General features: G+C 47.5%; 2 protein-coding genes across 7 annotated transcripts in view; both read right to left on the bottom strand.

Annotated features, from left to right (window-relative positions):
- Nucleotides 1-1,456: 1,456 nt before the first annotated feature.
- Nucleotides 1,457-13,148, bottom strand: LOC124884412 (protein Atg16l2). 3 transcript variants are annotated; one of them, XM_047392326.1, is made up of 18 exons: nucleotides 12,877-13,148; nucleotides 12,241-12,298; nucleotides 12,089-12,161; nucleotides 9,585-9,658; nucleotides 9,009-9,260; nucleotides 8,755-8,820; nucleotides 8,550-8,648; nucleotides 8,068-8,133; nucleotides 7,880-7,985; nucleotides 6,674-6,779; nucleotides 6,522-6,592; nucleotides 6,369-6,440; nucleotides 5,286-5,406; nucleotides 5,094-5,199; nucleotides 4,479-4,628; nucleotides 4,356-4,403; nucleotides 3,905-4,006; nucleotides 1,457-3,195 (listed from the first exon to the last, which is right to left on the bottom strand). In XM_047392326.1, the coding sequence occupies exons 1-18, from the start codon at nucleotides 13,001-13,003 to the stop codon at nucleotides 3,102-3,104; spliced, it is 1,791 nt and encodes a 596-aa protein (XP_047248282.1). In that variant the 5' UTR covers nucleotides 13,004-13,148; the 3' UTR covers nucleotides 1,457-3,101. The 3 variants fall into 3 exon arrangements, with proteins under 3 accessions (XP_047248282.1, XP_047248283.1, XP_047248284.1); XM_047392327.1 differs by having other exon boundaries at nucleotides 7,880-7,982; nucleotides 12,877-13,147; XM_047392328.1 differs by lacking the exon at nucleotides 8,068-8,133 and having other exon boundaries at nucleotides 7,880-7,982.
- A 750-nt stretch (nucleotides 13,149-13,898) lies between these two features.
- The window catches only part of wdr62 (WD repeat domain 62), a 30,826-nt gene continuing 26,638 nt past the window's right edge, over nucleotides 13,899-18,086 (bottom strand). For 3 of the 4 annotated variants that reach the window (XM_047391723.1, XM_047391726.1, XM_047391724.1), the window contains 3 exons: nucleotides 14,668-14,757; nucleotides 14,447-14,547; nucleotides 13,899-14,290 (listed from right to left, as the gene is read on the bottom strand). In XM_047391723.1, coding sequence (XP_047247679.1) covers nucleotides 14,081-14,290; nucleotides 14,447-14,547; nucleotides 14,668-14,757 — 401 coding nt within the window. In that variant the 3' untranslated portion in view covers nucleotides 13,899-14,080. The remainder of the gene's footprint in view (nucleotides 14,291-14,446; nucleotides 14,548-14,667; nucleotides 14,758-18,086) is intronic. The other variant, XM_047391725.1, reaches the window with a different exon arrangement.

Genomic DNA, 18,086 nt, shown 5'->3' with positions numbered 1-18,086 from the left:
TTGTTCCCCGCTGGTTCTGTGTCCTGCCACGGAAAATAAAGACTTACCTTCAAACGTCGAGCTTCAGGAGTTCTTCCCCGCATATTGGTCCATCAAAAAACCAAACTATGACAGAAATAAAAACACAGCCGGTCCTGGGACCGCTGATGTCTCTGAACAGGAGGACGGACCAGATCCTAACCTTCATGGAGCAGCTGAGGGTGGTCATGGGGGTTCTGTTGACCTGAGAGGTTCTCTGGGGTGTGGGATGTTTTCAGGGGCTTTCTGGTCTCTTCTCACCAAAGCAAGAGCTGTGTCCACATTCTGAGCCCAAAGCTCATTCCCAGATCCGATTGGACTCTGGCAGGCTTCTCCCTGGTTTCCAATGCTGTGTTCAAGGACAGCATCAAAAGGTGTCTTCAAGGGTGTCTAGTTTGGGAACCTCAGGGCCTTCACTTTCCTTTTAGCAGATGATGTGGTTCTGTGAGCGTCTTCAGACCATGACCTTCAGCCTGCACTGGACCAGTTATCGGTGAGGCGGTCAAGACGAGAAGAAGTTCTTCTAATCCTGAGGTTCTCAGCATGGAATAGTCCCTATAGGTCAGGGGTGAGTCTTGGCTTTATTATGAGAAGATACAGTGTCCTGCTGTCTTGAGTGATGGCAGAATGGAGCAGGAAATGAATACATGGATGAGGGTTTCTCTTGCTTAGGTCTGTGGTGGTCAGTGTAGACCTGAGCTGAAAAAGCAAAGCTCTGGATTTTCTGCTCCATCTATGCTGTACCGCTAACTTGTGGTCATAAGATCCTGGACCCAAGCAGCTGAAATGTGTTCCTTCTGTAGCCTTAGACTTTAAGAAGGGAAGAGCTCCATCATCTGGGTGGAGCTGCTGCTCCTCCACACTGGAAGGAGTCAGCTGAGGAGGTTCATGGTTCATGGAGGTTCTCCTGGCACATCCCAATGGGAGACATCAAGTTTGACCCCGAACCCTCTGGAGGACCTATGCCTGGCCCGGAGACACCTTGGGATCAGGTTTCCATCCTCAACCTGTTACCTCCATGACCCAGCATGACCCAGCCTCGGATTGGTGGAAGATTTCTTCATCTCTTCACAGAAACAGCTTAAGGTTGACCTTCTAGAACCTTCTACAATGATGTTCTGAATGTATGTGTCCAGGAAGGGTGCTGGTCATCTCACCCCTTCGTTGTTACGTCTGTTACCGACGTGGCGTACCAAACACGGTCAACTTGACCCACCAGAGGGAACTTTTTATATTCATATTTCTTGTAGGTAAAGGAGGTTCCATGACTGCTGTGATGAACATCTTCCAGCAGGAGGTCAGCTAGATGTTTGCTGGATGAAATGGCAACATCTGTTGGGCTGGACGTTTTCAGTTACAACTCTGTTGTTCTAACGTAGTCATAGAAACATGTTCTGATTGTTTTATTGAACACGGTGAAAGAATAAACAGACCGATCTGTGGGTTAAATTCAGGATTTATTCAGAGGAACTTTTATCTTTCAGCAAAGATTTTGTTTAAAACGTCTTTCCATACAGTCCAGATTAAGATGCTGTATAAATAAGTGAAAGTTAAACCAGTCTGGGTGATGAACTGCTTCCTGTATGAATCCAACACAGGTTCCCTTTAAATCCTGAAGGTCCAACAGAACCAAACAACAGAGCATTTCACATCTTCTTCCTTTTAACCATCAGCAGCTTTTAAACCCAGTCAGGAAAATATAGGAAAACATCCGTGCTGTAAGAGCAGAACCGTCTTCAGGAATATTCACACAGAACCAGAACATTCACAACCAGAAGGGATTTAGTGAACTGGAGGAAATCAGGGGAATTTATCTTGGAAAATGGAGAGCTCAAGGGTCCAGACCAGAACCGGGTTAAATTCAGAACTCTTAAAGAATCAGATTTTCCATCACAGATCCATTCACTTGGTTAATCATCAGAGGGAGATAGATTTACAAATAGGTTCTGTTCTGATCGATGATGGATCCAGAGGTAAACAACCCGTCTCCATCCCTCTGGGCTTCCGGTTTTCCGTTGAACATTCAGACTTTCCCTCCTCAGAGCCGAGAGGCTAAACGGAGGATAAAAGCTGCCGCCGTTCAAATGGAAATCTGCCTGCTAAGAGCAGACAGATTTCTGAGGATGGAGTTTTTAAAAGCTCTCTGCAGCATTGTTCAGAACAATCCAGACAGTGAGAAGCATCCAGGGTCCAGGTGGAGCTGTGAATGTTATAATCAGAACTCATTATCTCATTATCTCTAACGTCACCGGGTTCGGTGGACCTCCATCTGCTCAAATGATCAGCTCTAAATCGTGTCAAGCCTGGCCGCATCGTATGGAAGGTCCGGTCTCTGGGCAACAGGACTGATGTTCACTGGACCTTGGTGCCACGTGGTACCTGCCTGCAGTTCTGGTTGTTGTTAACCAATGACGTTTAGGACCAATCAGAGCATGTTTGGTTCATGTTTAAATGCTGATGTACCATCATTTTTACCCCTGAAACAAAATAACCAGTTTAATTTTAGATCAGTCTGCAGAACCTTCTCAGACAGAAGATTTAGAAACTGTGGAATGAACCTTTAGTTCATGAACATTTATCAGACAAGTGGTGCAGAAGATTTACTGCTACAAATATCTGACTGTCAGAGATTTTCTGTTAAACCGCTGAGGGATTTTTACCTGTTTCAGGTATGAAACACCTGTCCAGCGAATGCTGCTAATGTTAGTCTGATCCGCTGAGTGGTTCCTGCACCTATCAACACATCTTCTCAAATGTCAATAAAACCTGCTGCTATTTTCCTGCAGCCTCAATGTTCCAATGTTTTATGCCCAAGTTGAACAGTTTTCCTGTTTAAAAAGCTGAAAGTTAGTAAAAAGTCAGTTTTCCCTCGTTAAAATCTGCTATTGCGGCACACGTCTGTTAGAAAACCAAAAAAATGTAAAACTTCCCTTTTTTCCTCATCAACAAGTAGATTAAGACCCGTAAATGTTCCCTAAAACAGCTCATTGTCAAATCCTTCTTCCTGCCGTGAAAACTGGAGCTGCTGCTTGATTGGCGGGTTCAGATGCGTCTCCACTGGAGGGCCCGTCTGATTGGCTGGTTCAGATGTCACTCCATAGCACGGCCCGCCGGCTCCTGTCCACGCTGACGACGTATTCTCCTGAGAGAGACCAGGACACGGCAGCAATGGACGAGCTACAGGAGGACACACAATGTTAAGACACATTGTTAAAGAAAATCTTCACTCGGAAGTCTGACGACCCAAAAGCAGCGCAGGGTGCAGTCGGGTTCCACAAACTTCAGTTAGGACTTGGCAGCACTGTTGCCTTGCTGCAAAAGGTACCGGGTTCAAATCCCAGCCTGGGGTCTTTCTGCATGCAGTTTGCATGTTATCTCTGTGCATACGTAGGTTCTCTCCAGGTACTCCAGCTTCCTCTTACTGTCCAAAAACATGACAGGTTGGTTAACTGGCCTGTAAACTGTCCTCAGGTATGAGTGTGTGCTTGGTTGTCTCTCCTGTGATGCACTGGTGACCTGTCCAGGCTGAGCCTAATGATCGTTTTAGTCACACTCAGATCCATACACTGACATGCATGATGCAGGAATTGAACTCATAACCTCCCAAAACATTTGAATTCTTAAGATCCAGCCCTGAGGAACTCCCTGAAAACATAAGGCCCAGTACATAATCAGACCCAGTTTTGTGTATGAAGCCATTAGAACCGCTATCAGCTTCATTGTTGACCCTCTGACCATAAACATGGTAAACGAACCTGAGGACATTCTGAACTTCGAATCTTTTTCCCCTCTTGGTTTAATAAAAGCAATCTGGACCCTGTAAGTGAGTGGAACCTGACCCAATTAGCAGCAAACGAATTGATTACATCCTCAGTCAGCCGATCACCTGTGTTGGTCAGGAAGGCGGGTCTCCAGGTCCCCGGTGGAGACGTTCCAGATGTAAACGGCTCCGTCAGCTGATCCGACTGCCAGGTAGCATCCGTCAGGGCTGAGGGGGGAGAGAACATGAGGCTTAAACCAGCAGAACCAGCATGAAGCTGGACCTTCGATGGGGAAGGGTTCAGTTATCTGTAGCTGTAACTGACAGTATGCTGCTGCTGTTGTCATGGAAACTGCTGAAAAGTCTGAGTCTGTTGGTGTTAAACACAAACACTGAAACTGATCTGAAATGGAGAACGGTTTGCTTTTCGATGGTTCTGGTTCTGTCCAACACCACCATTTTACTGTAATTATGTTCTCATACCAGATTTGATTGTCCTAATCAAAGCACAGTGAATCTGAACAGTTTCAGTTTGAAGCGGGTAAATCTACATGGTTGGAGCAGGAAGAAGACTGACCTGATGACCGCTTTGGTGCTGTCGCTGCCACACTTGAAGCCGTCGGCCCTGAAACAAACACAGCCTGAGTCACCAACGGGAAACCCCAAACAGAACCTCACAATACAACCGGGTCGGCTCTACCTGAAGCACAACCGGTCGTTGCTCCACCTGAGGTCCAGTAGCTGGAGGCAGTCGTCACGGCAACAGCTGAGCAGCTTGCGGCGGTCAGAGCTCAGGTCCAATGAGGTGACTCTGCCCTGAGAAGGAAGCTCCTGAACGCAGTTCACCGTCCTGACAAGCAGGTTAAGACAAGTCTCAGAGCAGAACCGGGTCAGAACCGCCATCCTGACAGACTTTTTCGGTTTTTGTCTCATCATAAAAAGCTGAGTTGGAAAGTTAGAGGTTTCTCAACGCCGTCTCTAAATCCAATATGGCTGCCTTGTTGTAAAACTCTGTGGAAGCTGCAGTAAAACGTGTTTATTTGAACATACACGAGCAAATCCCACTGGTTTTTTAACTTGGACCTGGAGCCCGGTTAACTTTGGGCTAGATGTCACTCCCAGATCCAAGCTCTGACTTTGAAACCTTTCCACCTCTCCTTGTTTCTGGTTTCTGGGAACCGTCGGTTTCTGATGATAAATCCAATAAATGCTGCTGAGTATAGTTTGAGAACCATGAGCTCAGAAGGTTTCCTGTAACGTCACCTGATTGGAGACTCAGTAAGACTCAACAGGGAGGAAGAGGAGGAGGAGGTACCTGCTGTCCCAGACTCTGATCTTGCAGTCGTAATGTCCACTGATGATGCTGCTCTCAGAACAGACCAGGTCACTGCAGAACGACGGCACCTCCCTCTGCTGCACACCTGCAGACACACAGTTTACCTTAAATACGCACAGATACACCTGCAGCAGCTCAGCCAATCAGCAACGAGCACTGACGGTTACTCACAGGCAGCTCTGTTCAGGTCCCAGAGCCGGACGGTCCGGTCTGTGCTTCCTGTCACCACCTGGTGGGGGACGCAGGTGAACCGGGCTGCGGTCACCTTCCTGCTGTGACCCGTTAGAGTCACCTGACCAACACACACCCGTTAGTATTTCTATAATTATCATGATTACTATTAGGACATTGTAGTGACTTTCATTTGAGTAACCTCATTTTAAGCCTAACCCTAAACCCGATGGTCCATTTGTTCCTATAGAAGGTAGGTGAATGTGATTGTAATGTTTCAGGTGTTATTTTATCCCGTTCTTACAGAACACATGTCTTCAAGGGTCCGACTGCAAGGTGTTGGGTCAGGACTGCAGGCAGAGCAGCCTAGTACCAATACCCTCCTCTTCCTCAGCCAGGCCTTCTGAATGTGGTGAGAAATGGTTGGAAATCCCTGGAAAGACGTGACCATAAAGGCAGCAGACGTTGCTCTAAAACCTCTGTTGGACTTTCTGCATTCATGCTGCCACCACAGAAGAGGAAATAAACCAACCCTGTCCCATCAGAGCCAGCCTTAATGGGCCGACTGCTGACAGGACGGAGTTGCTGGTAGATGTGGACAGTTCCCAGCTCCTAAATGTGAGATGTACATCCTGACGTCTGAATCTGCTCATCTCTGCTGCCTACCAAGGAAGCCCCACAGCCGACGGGGAAAACTAGGTGGTTGTCAGCCAGCTTTAAATGTTTCAGTGTCTTTTCATCAGCAGCTCTCCTGTCTGGAGGCTTCCCATCAACATGTCCCACTGTGGCTCCGGTCCTTTCCTCCCAGCGTTCCTGCCGTGTAGCCACACAGATGGAATATTGTCCATCCCAGCTGCTTTGTGCTTCAGAGGGAATTACAGGAATGGGTGAATATTAACGGATGAAATAAGGCTGATAAACTCAGACCCAGACTGTTGGTGTTTTGCTTGGTTTAACTTCTAGTTCTTGTCAAAATATTTCTGTTCTTATAAAACCTCCCAGAAAGCATCAGCTGATTCTGGGTAAACTGCGTCCAAACTGGAGTTCTGATCTCCTCCTTGGACCACAGATAGATCTGGTTACCTTGGGAACGGAGTCATCCGGGCGCCACAGCAGAGCAGACTTGTTGTGGGACGCTGCGAGGATCCTGCGACCCTGCAGACACAAACATGCATGTGCATCAGGAGCAGCGTGCCCGTTTTGACATTTGAGCTCGGGCTCCGGGGCTGCACTCACCGTGGGGTCAAACTCCACGCAGGTGATCCCCTCAGTGCTGCCGTCCAGCGTGGCTCTGTGGGTCAGCGAGCCTGGTGACATCATCAATGAGGTCACAACCACAGGAAACAGACATGAGGACAATCTGCTGACATAAGCTGGGTCCAGTTTACCTGCTCGGACGTCCCAAACTTTGATGACCCGATCTGTCCCGCCGGTGGCCAGAAGGTCTGAGCCAAAGCTGAACCGCACCGCGTTGATGCCTTGCTCATGGGCCTCCTGAGGGAGACAGGCACCGTTGTTACTATGGTAACGCCTACAAGTCAGCATGTGAAAGCAGAAAGGTCAGAGAGGGGCATGCTGGGTAACAGCTGAGGACACAGGAGCTCTTTGTGAGGTGCAGAAACACTCAGAGGCTGTTTGAGAGGTGGCTGCATCTAATTACTGACCGCAGACACACGAGATGGGACGGATCAGAGACTTAAAGACCAATCAGCGGGAACCGCTGGTCAATACAGGACAGACATCAATTCCTGCAGTTCTCTCGTTCACCACCAGATGGAGACAAATGCTCAGTCCTGAGGAGCTGGACAGATAAAATCAGTTTGAGCCAAACTGATTTTATCTGTTTAACAGCTTGCTCTTTTTCCTCTAACTCAATTTTCTGAGCATTAGTGTTGTTAGCCTTGAGAATTAATGCAATGATTAAAACAGGCCCACTCAAGGACTTCCAGGTGTCCAGGTCCTGTGGCTGAAAAGTAACCCCAACCATCAGTTCACCACGGTGTTTGATAGCTGAAACAAGTTGTGCTTATAATGATGAACATGATGAAATGTCAAGAGATTATTATTATGGGGTCAGATTTCACACAGATCTTTTTATTCTGTTCTGAAATGTCCAACCTTAGAATTTAAAGATTGTAAAACTTACATTTTAGTTTTTGTTTTTGGCTGCTCTGTTGAGATGAAAGCGGATAGGGGGCCAACTACCTGCAGTTCCAGTATTTCACCTGGTTTTGGTGTCAGAAGATGGGATAAGTTACATCGATGACTTCCTGCCTCGTCCGTCAACAAAGCAGTCGTTAATAGGATGTCTGATTGGATAGGGTCTTTCTCAGGGATGCTCTCCCCCTCTTATACGCTCACTGTTGGAAATAGGGACCAGAAGCCAGAGGCTATAACTGGTTTCAGTTGGCTGGTACAACCCATATTCCCACCCCTTGAAGACGCTCCAGAAGCTGATCAGGTTCCAGAGTCCCTGAGCCAGAGAGGGCTCCTAAAACTGCTCTTTTTGGTGTATTTAGAGGAATTTCACAGGTCTGCTTTGGGAAAGATCCCAGTATGGCCAGTGGTAGAAATGTATTGAGTGAAAGTTTTACCAGAACTTGCAGAGGTCTGGCAGGAACTCTGGCTGATAAACAGATTCCGACCGGATACAGCAGGTCCTCCTCCAGGCTGTGGACCGAACGACCCCTTTTCTTTCTGCTGAGGTCAAACATTTCCATCAGCGAGAAAACATGAACCAAAACCACACCAAACATCAAACCGTCTGCACTCAAAATCTCACTCAAACATCTCTCTGATGGAGAACTTGGACGAGAAGAAGAACCTTGGGGACGTGGCCGACGCCGACCTGAGAAACAGGGTTCGGGTTAGCTTGTTGCCAGGGTAACGGGGTCCATATAAGGACGGCAATAAAAACGGGTCACAGTTTTCATCAAAGCCTCAATAAATCAGATGAAAACAGCTTTAAAACAGAAGGAATTCTCTTTTCTAACATCTTTAAAGGTTTAAAAAGGAAATACGTGAAATATTCCAAATGTCTGATGCAAACATCAGACATTTTAAACCGAATATTAGATTTTTTTTATCCAATTTTTCTATAAAACACTGAGTTAAAGGCTACCTGAAACATTCTTAATTTTATGAATTTCCAGTATATTTTTGCTCAGTTTGGGTTGAATTAATGAAGCAATTTTTTTCTAGCAGTTTGTTCTGTAAAAAATAAACCTGTCAGAAACACAACGGCAGAATCTGAGGATCGATGACCTGAAGAGACGAGTCGGTCCTCGTCTGGTGGACTTATCTTCCTCAACCTTATCTTCGTTCTTTGGAGACGTGGCCCTGGAGGTCGGAGCGCTGGATGAACTGAACACACAAAGTTCTGGGGTGATTTTATCCTGTTAAAGCTCGGTCTCATTTCAGCTTTGTGTGAAATGCAGAACTGGATGAAGAGCTCAGGGGAAGATCTCACCTGTCGACGATGACCTTTGACCTGGCAGCCGTCTGCAGCTCCTTCTGTACTGTTGCCTGTCGAGCTCTGATGGAAACAAACATGAAGGATCTGAAACAAGTTGACCAGTAACACCTGATATCTTCAAGCTTCAGGGGTTTCCAGGAAGCCGAGAATATGATGTTTAATGAGGTTTAAACAAAGTTTTATTGAAACTCCCTTTTCATTGATTTCAAAAGGTGTGGAGAGCAGGTGCATTTCCTGTGTTAGCCAACCTAGAGCGGCGTTCGTTGCGGTGGTTCAGACGGGCAGCGGCCTGCTTCTTCTGGTGCATCATGTCCTCCAGCATTCGCTCCTCTTTCTCCTTCTCTTCCCTGAGTTTTGACTCCGCCTCCCTCTGACGCTGCAGCAGTGCATCATACTTCGTTTTCAGGGTCTTGTTCTTCTCTTCGACCTGCTCCACCTGCTCCTTCAGAGCCCGTTTAGCATCAGACGCTCCTGCCAGCCGACACGCCTCCTCCTGCAGTCTGATAACAGAGAGGAGGAGGAGGAGCAACCATCATTATTAAAGATTAATAAGGATGAGGGACAGCTCATTGAAAACTGCAGACTCACACGTTGATTATTAGAGTTAGCACAAAGTTAAAGGAGAATTAAATAAAAAAGGAGAAAGTTTGGAATAACATTTTAATACTTTAGACAAAATTTTCAATATTAAAAAAAAATTAGCACAGATTTTAGGAAAATGACCTCCTTAAACCAGATTCAGTAGCCTTAAAGTGGTTGGTCAGGTGAACTTGTAAAACTCCCCTCCTCAGGTGAGCAGGCAGATCCAGCCCTGTGAGACTCACCTGGTTTGTTGCTCCTGCAGGACCCATTCTCTGATCTTAATCTGCTGCTGCAGCTCCACCGCCTGATAGGCCAGCTGCAACGACACACACACACACACACAGTTCAGCTGCCTCCAGCTACTGCAGGCTCCTTCTGGAAGCTCATTGGAGAGTTTAAGTTAAGATCCAAACCTGCCTCCTAAACAGCAGGACAACCTTTCTCTCATTCCTCCTGCAGGCTGTGCTGCTGCAGCACGTAAATGAAAGCATGTAGTGAAAATTAGGAAACGACACCTGCAGGTGTTCCTCCATGAAGCTCAGAGATGAAACCTCATGGAGAACAGAAAATCCTCGTCTGTTAACGGTTAACGAAGAGCTCTGAGTTCATCCAGTTTAATAAAGTCTACCCTGAATCGAATCCAGTAACTTCTACCCAAGACTTGTTAGCAAACCATATGTTCCAGCACCATCGGTAGACACTGCCTGGTTCTGGTCTCTTCTCCGTGTTACTGCTATAAATTTCCTCCAAAACAGTAAGAATGATCAAATGTTCCAGATGTAGAAATCTCCTGAAAACTGGAGGTTTTCCAGGAAACAAACACCTTGAGTTGACCACAGTTAAATAAAATCCCAATCAGACCCAGTTCTGGTCCAGATCTGAGAAAAACAGCACAGAAAGTGCAGTTTAATTCATGACGCTGCACACACATAGCTAGAGACGAGTCATAGCATCGTCTTTTACTGTCTGTAGCGACTCAATAAATGATTGAGGAACATCAGTCCAACGTGATTCCTCACTGCCTCAGCAGGTCAGGACCTGGAGCTCTATGAGAACGTCTGCTCCTGCTGTTTGTTGGGACTGAAATTAGAACAACTGGATCCTGAAGCAGAAATAAGCCAAGTTGATGTAATCTGCAAGACTTTATGGGCAAGTTTGCATCGGCATATATTAAGTGCAATCATGAAGCAAACTGCTAAGTCATACAACTTCTTGTAAAACGGACTCTGATGGGGAACTTTCAGAAGGCCTTAAGCCGAGGAAAAGCAGGGAACCACCAGGATAGTCTTGTTTTTTTGTTGGGGGGACAGCACACCCAGACTGAGGATATTGTCCCACAAACGAATTAGCATTTAGAGGAACTCTCTGGAAACCAGGCCCCTTGCTCTCTGTGGAGAAGGCAGAGCCTGAGGACTCAGATGAGACCATCACTATGGCAGAAGATGCTGAGGTAGGCAGAAAGCTGCAGACGCGATGGGTGAACAAGATTTGTCCAGAGACGCTGAAGGCTCAAGACTTTACTTGGTGCTTGTGGCTGAGACACCTCTTCAGTGTTTTAGGGAGAACCTCAACAAGACCTGTGGAGTGGCTGACCAGAGCAGTAGTCCCAAACTTTAAGAAAAGGGACCAGAGGGTCTACTGGAGTGGTTCTACGTCAGTGGTCTCTACTAGAAACAGGTGGAGTTGGAGGCAAGTCTCTGTCTCAAACAGATGGGTTCAACAATCCTGGTATCTTGCTCTTGAGTGATGGAGCAATGGACCAGGGCTCTGGTGCTGATCAGTCTGTGGTAAGGAAAATTAACCCAAAAAGCAAAGTTCTGGATTTACTGACCTTTACCTACAGGGTATGAGATGTGCACCATGACTGTGGGAAAGACATCCTGGATGCAAGTGGTTGAACAGAGCTCTGCCTCAGAAATGAGAGGAGGAGCTCAGAGCAGAGCTGCTGCTGCTCTGCATCAAAAGGCGGATTAGTTCGGAATCGGATCAGGAAAAAACCATTCGAGGTTTTCCAGGCACATCCCAATGAAAGGAGACCCCGGGACAGCCTCAGAACAAGCTGGAGAGACAATATATCCGTCCTGGCCTGAGACGGAGGTGGACAGTGTCTCTGGAGAGAAGTTTATCTTGGTTTCCCTCGTGGATCCCCCTATGATCTAATATCAGATAAGAGGAAACGGATGGATTGTTGTGTTGGTTGAACCAGCTGAGGAGATCACTGTCCTGTTCCTCTACTCTTAGGCCATTCAACCAACAAAATATGTAGAACTTTATTATTTCTGGTGTCATGACCCATATGTCAGGACCAAAGGTGATGCAGGTCAGAAGACAGATGGACCAGTAAAACCAGAGAGTAACCTTTCAGCCCAGCTGCTTCTTTATCACAGACCAGAGCTGTGTCGCTCTGGTCCTGCAGACAAAGGACGGTTTCTCCTGGTGATCCCGGTTTGAGCCAAGCTTCAGATGTTAAATTCAATTCTGAAACAATTTGTTAAAGAAAGGAGAAGGTCGACTCAATGGCTGCAAGGTGCACTAGCAAGCCCCAATTATCAGCCCTCCACCACCGTGCTTGACAGTTGGTATGAGGTGTTTGACATGTCGTATGGTTTAGCTTATGTTAGACAAATAATAATGCAGTGTGTATGTCGTGTTCTCTCCAGGTGAGATCTCCAGGTAGGTCTCAACATGAGCTCATGTTACTGAGGAACAGGTCCTATTATTCACAGACACACACAGATCTTCTCACCTCTCCCGTTGTCTTCTTCAGGTAGCTGTTCTGCTGCTGCAGAGATGAATGGAAGCAGCCCTCAGAGGGAGGTCTGGATGAAGAAAACAAACATCCTCAGACACTGAAACTTCTGCACACCTAGTGAGGCAGTCAGAGCTCAGGTGAGTTACCTGCCGGAGTGGTTCAGGATCCCTTTGGTCAGATTGGTTTTCTCCAGCAGCAGAGTGTCTGAGAATAGAGGACAGTCAGAAGAAGAAACCGGTCCTGCTCTGGACCACAATGTTTACCAGACAGAACGGACCAGATTACATTCAGAGCAACTGTAGCAAAAGCATCGTAATTTCATTCACAGAAAAACAAACACCTGTCACCACAAGCACCAGACTCCATTCAGAACCCGTCCTGTTTTAGACCCATTTCAGTCACGTAAACCTTTGTGTGTGTGTGTGTGTGTGTGTGGACAGCTGGCTCATTGGTGTACAGATGCAGAAACTGTCCAACATTAGTCACTTCTTAGAGGAAGTGCACCAGCCTGTGGTTTTGTTTTGGACCACTTCCTGTACCAGCAAGTACAAAATAAAAAGGAAGTTTCTGTTTGAGATTCGGTTCGGTACTGAACTCAGACGACTGGTGCATGTCTGTTCTGCAGCTGAACCAGACTCTGTCAAAATAAGGTCAGATTTTAGGTGCAAAACGAGTTATTTCATTTCGCTGTTAAATGGGCGTTTTTCTGAAAGGAGTTTGGTTCTGACCGAGTCCAGTCGCTCTCTCACGCTTTGAACCGAAGAAATCTCTGACGTTCTTACAGAAGCGGATCAGATCCTGGAACATGGCGCTCTGGGTCCGATCTCGGTCCTTCAGCTGCTGGATGATGTGGCCCCTCCAGGTCTCTACGGACCGGCCGCTTCGCTGCGACGCTCCGCCAAGATCCATCCCGAATCAGTGCGGCCATGATCCGGGGTGACCCGGCCGCCTCATGCTGCGCCCCGCTGAGGAACTCTCCCAAACCGGCCTGGTCCTCAGAGAGACCTCGCTCTTCCGGTTGCCTTCATGTTCCTCTCTGCTCTTTCAACTTTATTTTTGTTTATTAACTTATTTACTTTAAGATTCGTCACTTGAATTGGGGCGGGGCGAGGGATGTTTCCAGCCAATCAGAGCACACCCTGCCTTCTTCCTCATTGAGGCCAAAATAGGCCACACCCCCAAAACCAATCTCTCCATAAACGCATTTCTCGGAATAAAACCAGTAAATGTTACTGGTGCTACTCTGCCGGACAGGACACGGGAAAAAAATAAATAAATGTCAACACATATTTAAAAAGTATATGGAAATAAAATCTAATCCAAAAGTAAAATAAACAGGAAAATTAGGTGAATGTACAAAACAAATTCATAAAATAAAATGTGAACAAATTGTGACTGGAGTAGATCATCTCCCTAATAGTTGACTACGTTTGTCAAAAGTCAATTTGTTGTGAAATTAACATTTAATATTCTGTTTTATAACAGCCATTGTTCAGAAGTTTTCCCAGTTTCCACCAAAACCAGTTTAAATTAGATCTGGACTGTTTGCTGGTCATGATATTGAGTTTATCTGCATTTTAGAATGAGTCTGTTTTCTATGTGGACCGGTACATCATCATCATCATCATCATCCTGAATGAGAAAAGGTCCAGTGGACCATCTCCATCATGCAGCTCTGCATCGTTACTCCCTATGCTGGATCTTATTTTAGGTTTTTCAGGTGAAATAATATTCTGATTTTGGTTTGTCTGAACTCTCTAACAGTTCAGGCCTGAATGAAAAATGAAGATCTTAGTGAAACATGTTGATCAAACACCTAAAACATTTATTACAAATCTAAAAGCTTTCATTAAAAACAGTGAGTGTGATTTAAAAGACCAAAAATACTGCTGGCAGTAAAACAATAAGGTGCTTTTAGTTTAATAGTTTCTGTCGACTGACTGAGTTTTGTCCTTCATCGGCCTCGATACCGATGTCGGTTCTGGTTCAGATTTTATTCAGTTTATTCAGAGTCATCTGGACCAGAAGCTCCGAGTATTTCTCCAGCAGGGACATCGTCTGGTCATCCTGCATCTGACCAGAGGGAACGCCGCTGCATGCTGGTTGCATCACAGCCTGCAGCTCTCCGTGAACGTTGGCGAAAGCCTCCTGCAGAACGGAGGAGCTCTCTGGACGGCGCTCAGACCCGCCAACCTGCTGCGAAAAAAATCAGAAGAAATCCTCAAAGTTTTAGTCTTTTAATACGAGATTGATCCGGAAATCTAAGCAGACGGTTCTTGTGATGAAGCTGCCACTCTGAATCACTTAAAGATAAAACAGAAGATTTCATTCAGCAGTCAGAAAAACACCAACCTGCCAGTAAAGAAGGACAGCTCGTTGTGTTGCCTCCTGCAGCTCGTTGGCAACCTGTCGACACTGCCGCAAGCTGATAGACTCCACCTCCTCTTCCTCACCTGAAGCGAATAAAACAATTCTATTAATAAAATGAAAAGAACACTAGATGTCAGTGTTTCAGAGAGGAGATGGAAAAGGAAACACTAAGATGATCCAGGGATTCATCAATCTGATGTTACCTGTCTGAAAGGTGTCGTCTGCCTGAGGGTGGGGCTTCTCTGACAGGGGAGAGGAGGAAGAAGTTGGCGGAGCAAAGAACGATAAATCAGCTGCAGCAGAAACATCAAATCAGAAGATTAAAAAAATTAAAAACTTTTACTAACTACTAGTATCTCTGCCTTCAGGAAACTGGAATATTCTTTTTTGCAAACTCGTTTAAATTCATCCTCTTATAAATAAATATTGCCAATTTCATTAGATTAAATTCTCCAAAATCTAAAGTTCTGTTTCATTCCTTCCTGACTGAGTGGGTTTGTCGAGGTTTATGTGAACAAAGTGTACGTGACGTTTAGCCTACCTGGCTGCTGCGGCTATAAGTAGCACCTACGTCCGGTGTCCTTGATCTCCTCGCTGTCGACTTGGCGTGCTTCCAAGTTGACTGCTCTATGAGTTCGTGTTTCGGAACTTTTGGGTTTCTGCAGGCCTGATAAGAGGTAAGCACACGTTTCCGTGCTGCCTGGCGTCTTCCTGCCTGTGATTTGTCTGTCGGAGTCCTCTTTCGTAGCCCTCTAAAGGTGCGTTCACACCGAACGCGGATTCAGCAAATATTTCGCCTCATTTGTGTGCTTATGCCCGTTTGACATTCCGCGTGGACTTCGCGTTGCCATTTGGCAACAAACGGCAACGCTTCGCTGCGTCATCAAATAGGAGGAGCTTCCATCTGCTGCTTGCTGGTTTCAACTGAACATGGCGGACATGGATTTCACGGATAATCACGGTGTTTTACGCTGTCGACGTCACTGGGTTCACCAGATTCTTCAGGGACAGGAACAGTTCGGAGATTACCACCACCTACTCCAGGAGCTGCGTCTGGATGACGGTCGATTTCAGCGGTACTTCCGTCTATCCAGGACCCAGTTCCCGCGTTGGGAGACGAATCGGCCTCTGGGAAACCAACTACCGGCGCTGTATCCCCGCTGCTGAACGCCTGTCCATCTGTCTTCGGTGAGTAAATAAATCTCAGCTCAGTAAAAAAAAAAAAAAAACAGCCGATTTTTAATGTCCACGTCTCCTAAATTTAAGATATTTGTGCCTAAACATAACCAGGTCCTTTCTGTACTTGTCTCGGTAAAAGTAATTAGTTGAGTCATACAACTCTGGCTTTCTGCACACCGCCACTATGATCTGGTCCTCCATCTTCACTGACAACCGCTTCTTCTCTGCTGTGGTCCTTCACCCTACGTCACAGCCACATCTAGTCCCTGATTGGTTGACGCGGATTGAGAAAAAAGTTCCGATTTTTCAACTCGTCCATCGCTCTCGCTTCGCTCGGCGCACCTTCCGTACCGCGTCCTTCGTCTCCTTCGCACCGCGCCGCTCCTGAACGCGCCTCTACATAGGGATAACATGTAAATCGGCCGCTCCTATCGCAGAATCCGCGTTCGGTTTGAACGCACCATAAGGCTGTGGTTGGCGTTTCTTTTTTCTGCTGTTTGTGTTTGGAGGTGCGCGGAGCGTCTGACGGTGAACGGCTCATCTGCTTCCAACGTTTATATGGCTTGCTTCTCTCTCCGGTGGAAAACGATGAAGAGTGATAGCTGGTATCATAAGGTAAGTGGCTGGATGTTCTGACTGCGCTCTGCCGCAGTTCTCGCTCCGATTACCTAGCTGGTGTAATTATTGGTGGTAAGCTGATTCGCGCTCTTCAGTTTAATTGAAGTTCTTGTTGGTCTTGCTGGTTGGGCTGGTAAACTGAGGATGTTGGTGTGCACTTCTTGTGGGGCTCCTCTCCAAGTGGAGGATGGCCACGTGCTGTCCCCCAAGACCCTGGACATGGGTCATCTCAGAGAGGCGTTGACTGACCCATGTATGAATCGGGGGTGGCATTATGAGCCATATTATGGCTGCATTGGCTAAGATCGGGCTGGATGATGCACCGGCAGCCCGTCCCACTGGCAATCCTGTTTTCTGCTGTGCCACAGTTGCCGGCTTTCTTGGAAGAACTTCAGCGCTGCTGGACAGATCCAAGGGAGAGAGGTCCATGGGCTGGACCGCATGCCCCCCATGGATCACCCCATTGGTGCTTTCCCCAGATGAGATGAAGGAGAAAGCCCGCTGTTCGACTGCTTTCTGTGACAAGCCTACGAAGTTGCGGCTCAAATCGGCAATTCCCTCTCCGTGCTTCTGCTGGCCCAGTTTCAGATGCTGCAGTCAGGGATGGCCGGGGCAAAATAGGATGCTTCCCTTCGGACAGTGCTGGACCTCAGTGGTCTGAATCGGTTTCTGAAGGTTATGCCTTTTTAGATGCGGTGCTCCCACGACATTCTTCAGGCTATCCGTCCAGGAGAGTGGTTCTCTTCAATAGATTTGAGAGACGCCTATAAGAGACCCATCCATCCAGAACACAGGAAGCACTTGCGGTTTGCCTTTCGGGCAAAGACTTACTAGTTTGCAGTCCTGCGGTTTGGCCTGTCCCTAACTCCTTGGGTGTTTTAAGGTGCGTGAAGGTGCCCTTACGTCCTCTGTGCTGGTCAGGAATAAAGATCCTGCCTTATCTCGACGACTGGCTCGTCTGTGCACCTTCTGGTGTGTCTGACAACGTCTAGGGTCCTGGATCACAACCAGGCACTGGGGTTGGTGGTGAACTGGCAGAAGAGCTCTCTTACCCCCACAGAGCAGAGACTGCTTTCATCGGCATAGCCCTGGATTCGGTGGCCACGCTGGTACAGCCCACAGCGGAGCGGTTGGACCGTATTCAGTCCCTGCTCCAGTCTCTTCATCTGGGAGCGGCACCCCAGTTCAGGTATGGCTGAGATTGTTGGGGATGCTGGTGGCACCCTCGGCCTCGACACCCCTTGGACTGCTTCATTTTTGCCCCCTGCAGCAGTGGTTCAATGCCCGTCACATGGAGCCCCTGTTACACAGGAGGGTCAAGGTATGGGTCACGCCCAGGTGCACAGCTCTTCTCAGTCGCTGGAGAGACACCGTGTACACCCCCCCCCCCCCCCCCGGTGCGATTCCTGCACGGCGGGAGTTGATGACAACGGACGCATCGCCCCAGGGATGGGAGTGTTGTGGCAGTGCAGGTCCATCCAGGGGCTGTGGGGCCCCCAACAGGCACTTATTGCCTTTTCTCAGGGGCAAGCATGTGCTCGTCCAGACGGACAGTACATCAGTAGTGTTCCACATCAACAATTAGGGTGGAACCTGGTCACTGCAGTCTTTGAGGAAGGCCCGGAGGCTGTGGACTTGGGCGTACCCTCAGCTTGCCTCCTTGAGAGCGATGCACCTACCAGGCAGGAGGAACTCTGTGGCGGACTGCCTACCCCACCAGAGGCTTCCCAAAGGGGAATGGAGGATGGATCCTCAGGTGGGATCAGTTTGGCAAGGCCCAGGTGGATCTTTTTTTGCCTCACGGAGCACGACGCATTGCCCGTTG

This window comes from Girardinichthys multiradiatus, chromosome 18, assembly GCF_021462225.1.
Source record: "Girardinichthys multiradiatus isolate DD_20200921_A chromosome 18, DD_fGirMul_XY1, whole genome shotgun sequence".
Classification (NCBI taxonomy): domain Eukaryota; kingdom Metazoa; phylum Chordata; class Actinopteri; order Cyprinodontiformes; family Goodeidae; genus Girardinichthys; species Girardinichthys multiradiatus.
The sequence above is the reverse complement of the archived record's forward strand: the minus strand, read 5'-3'. Positions and strand labels throughout refer to the sequence as shown.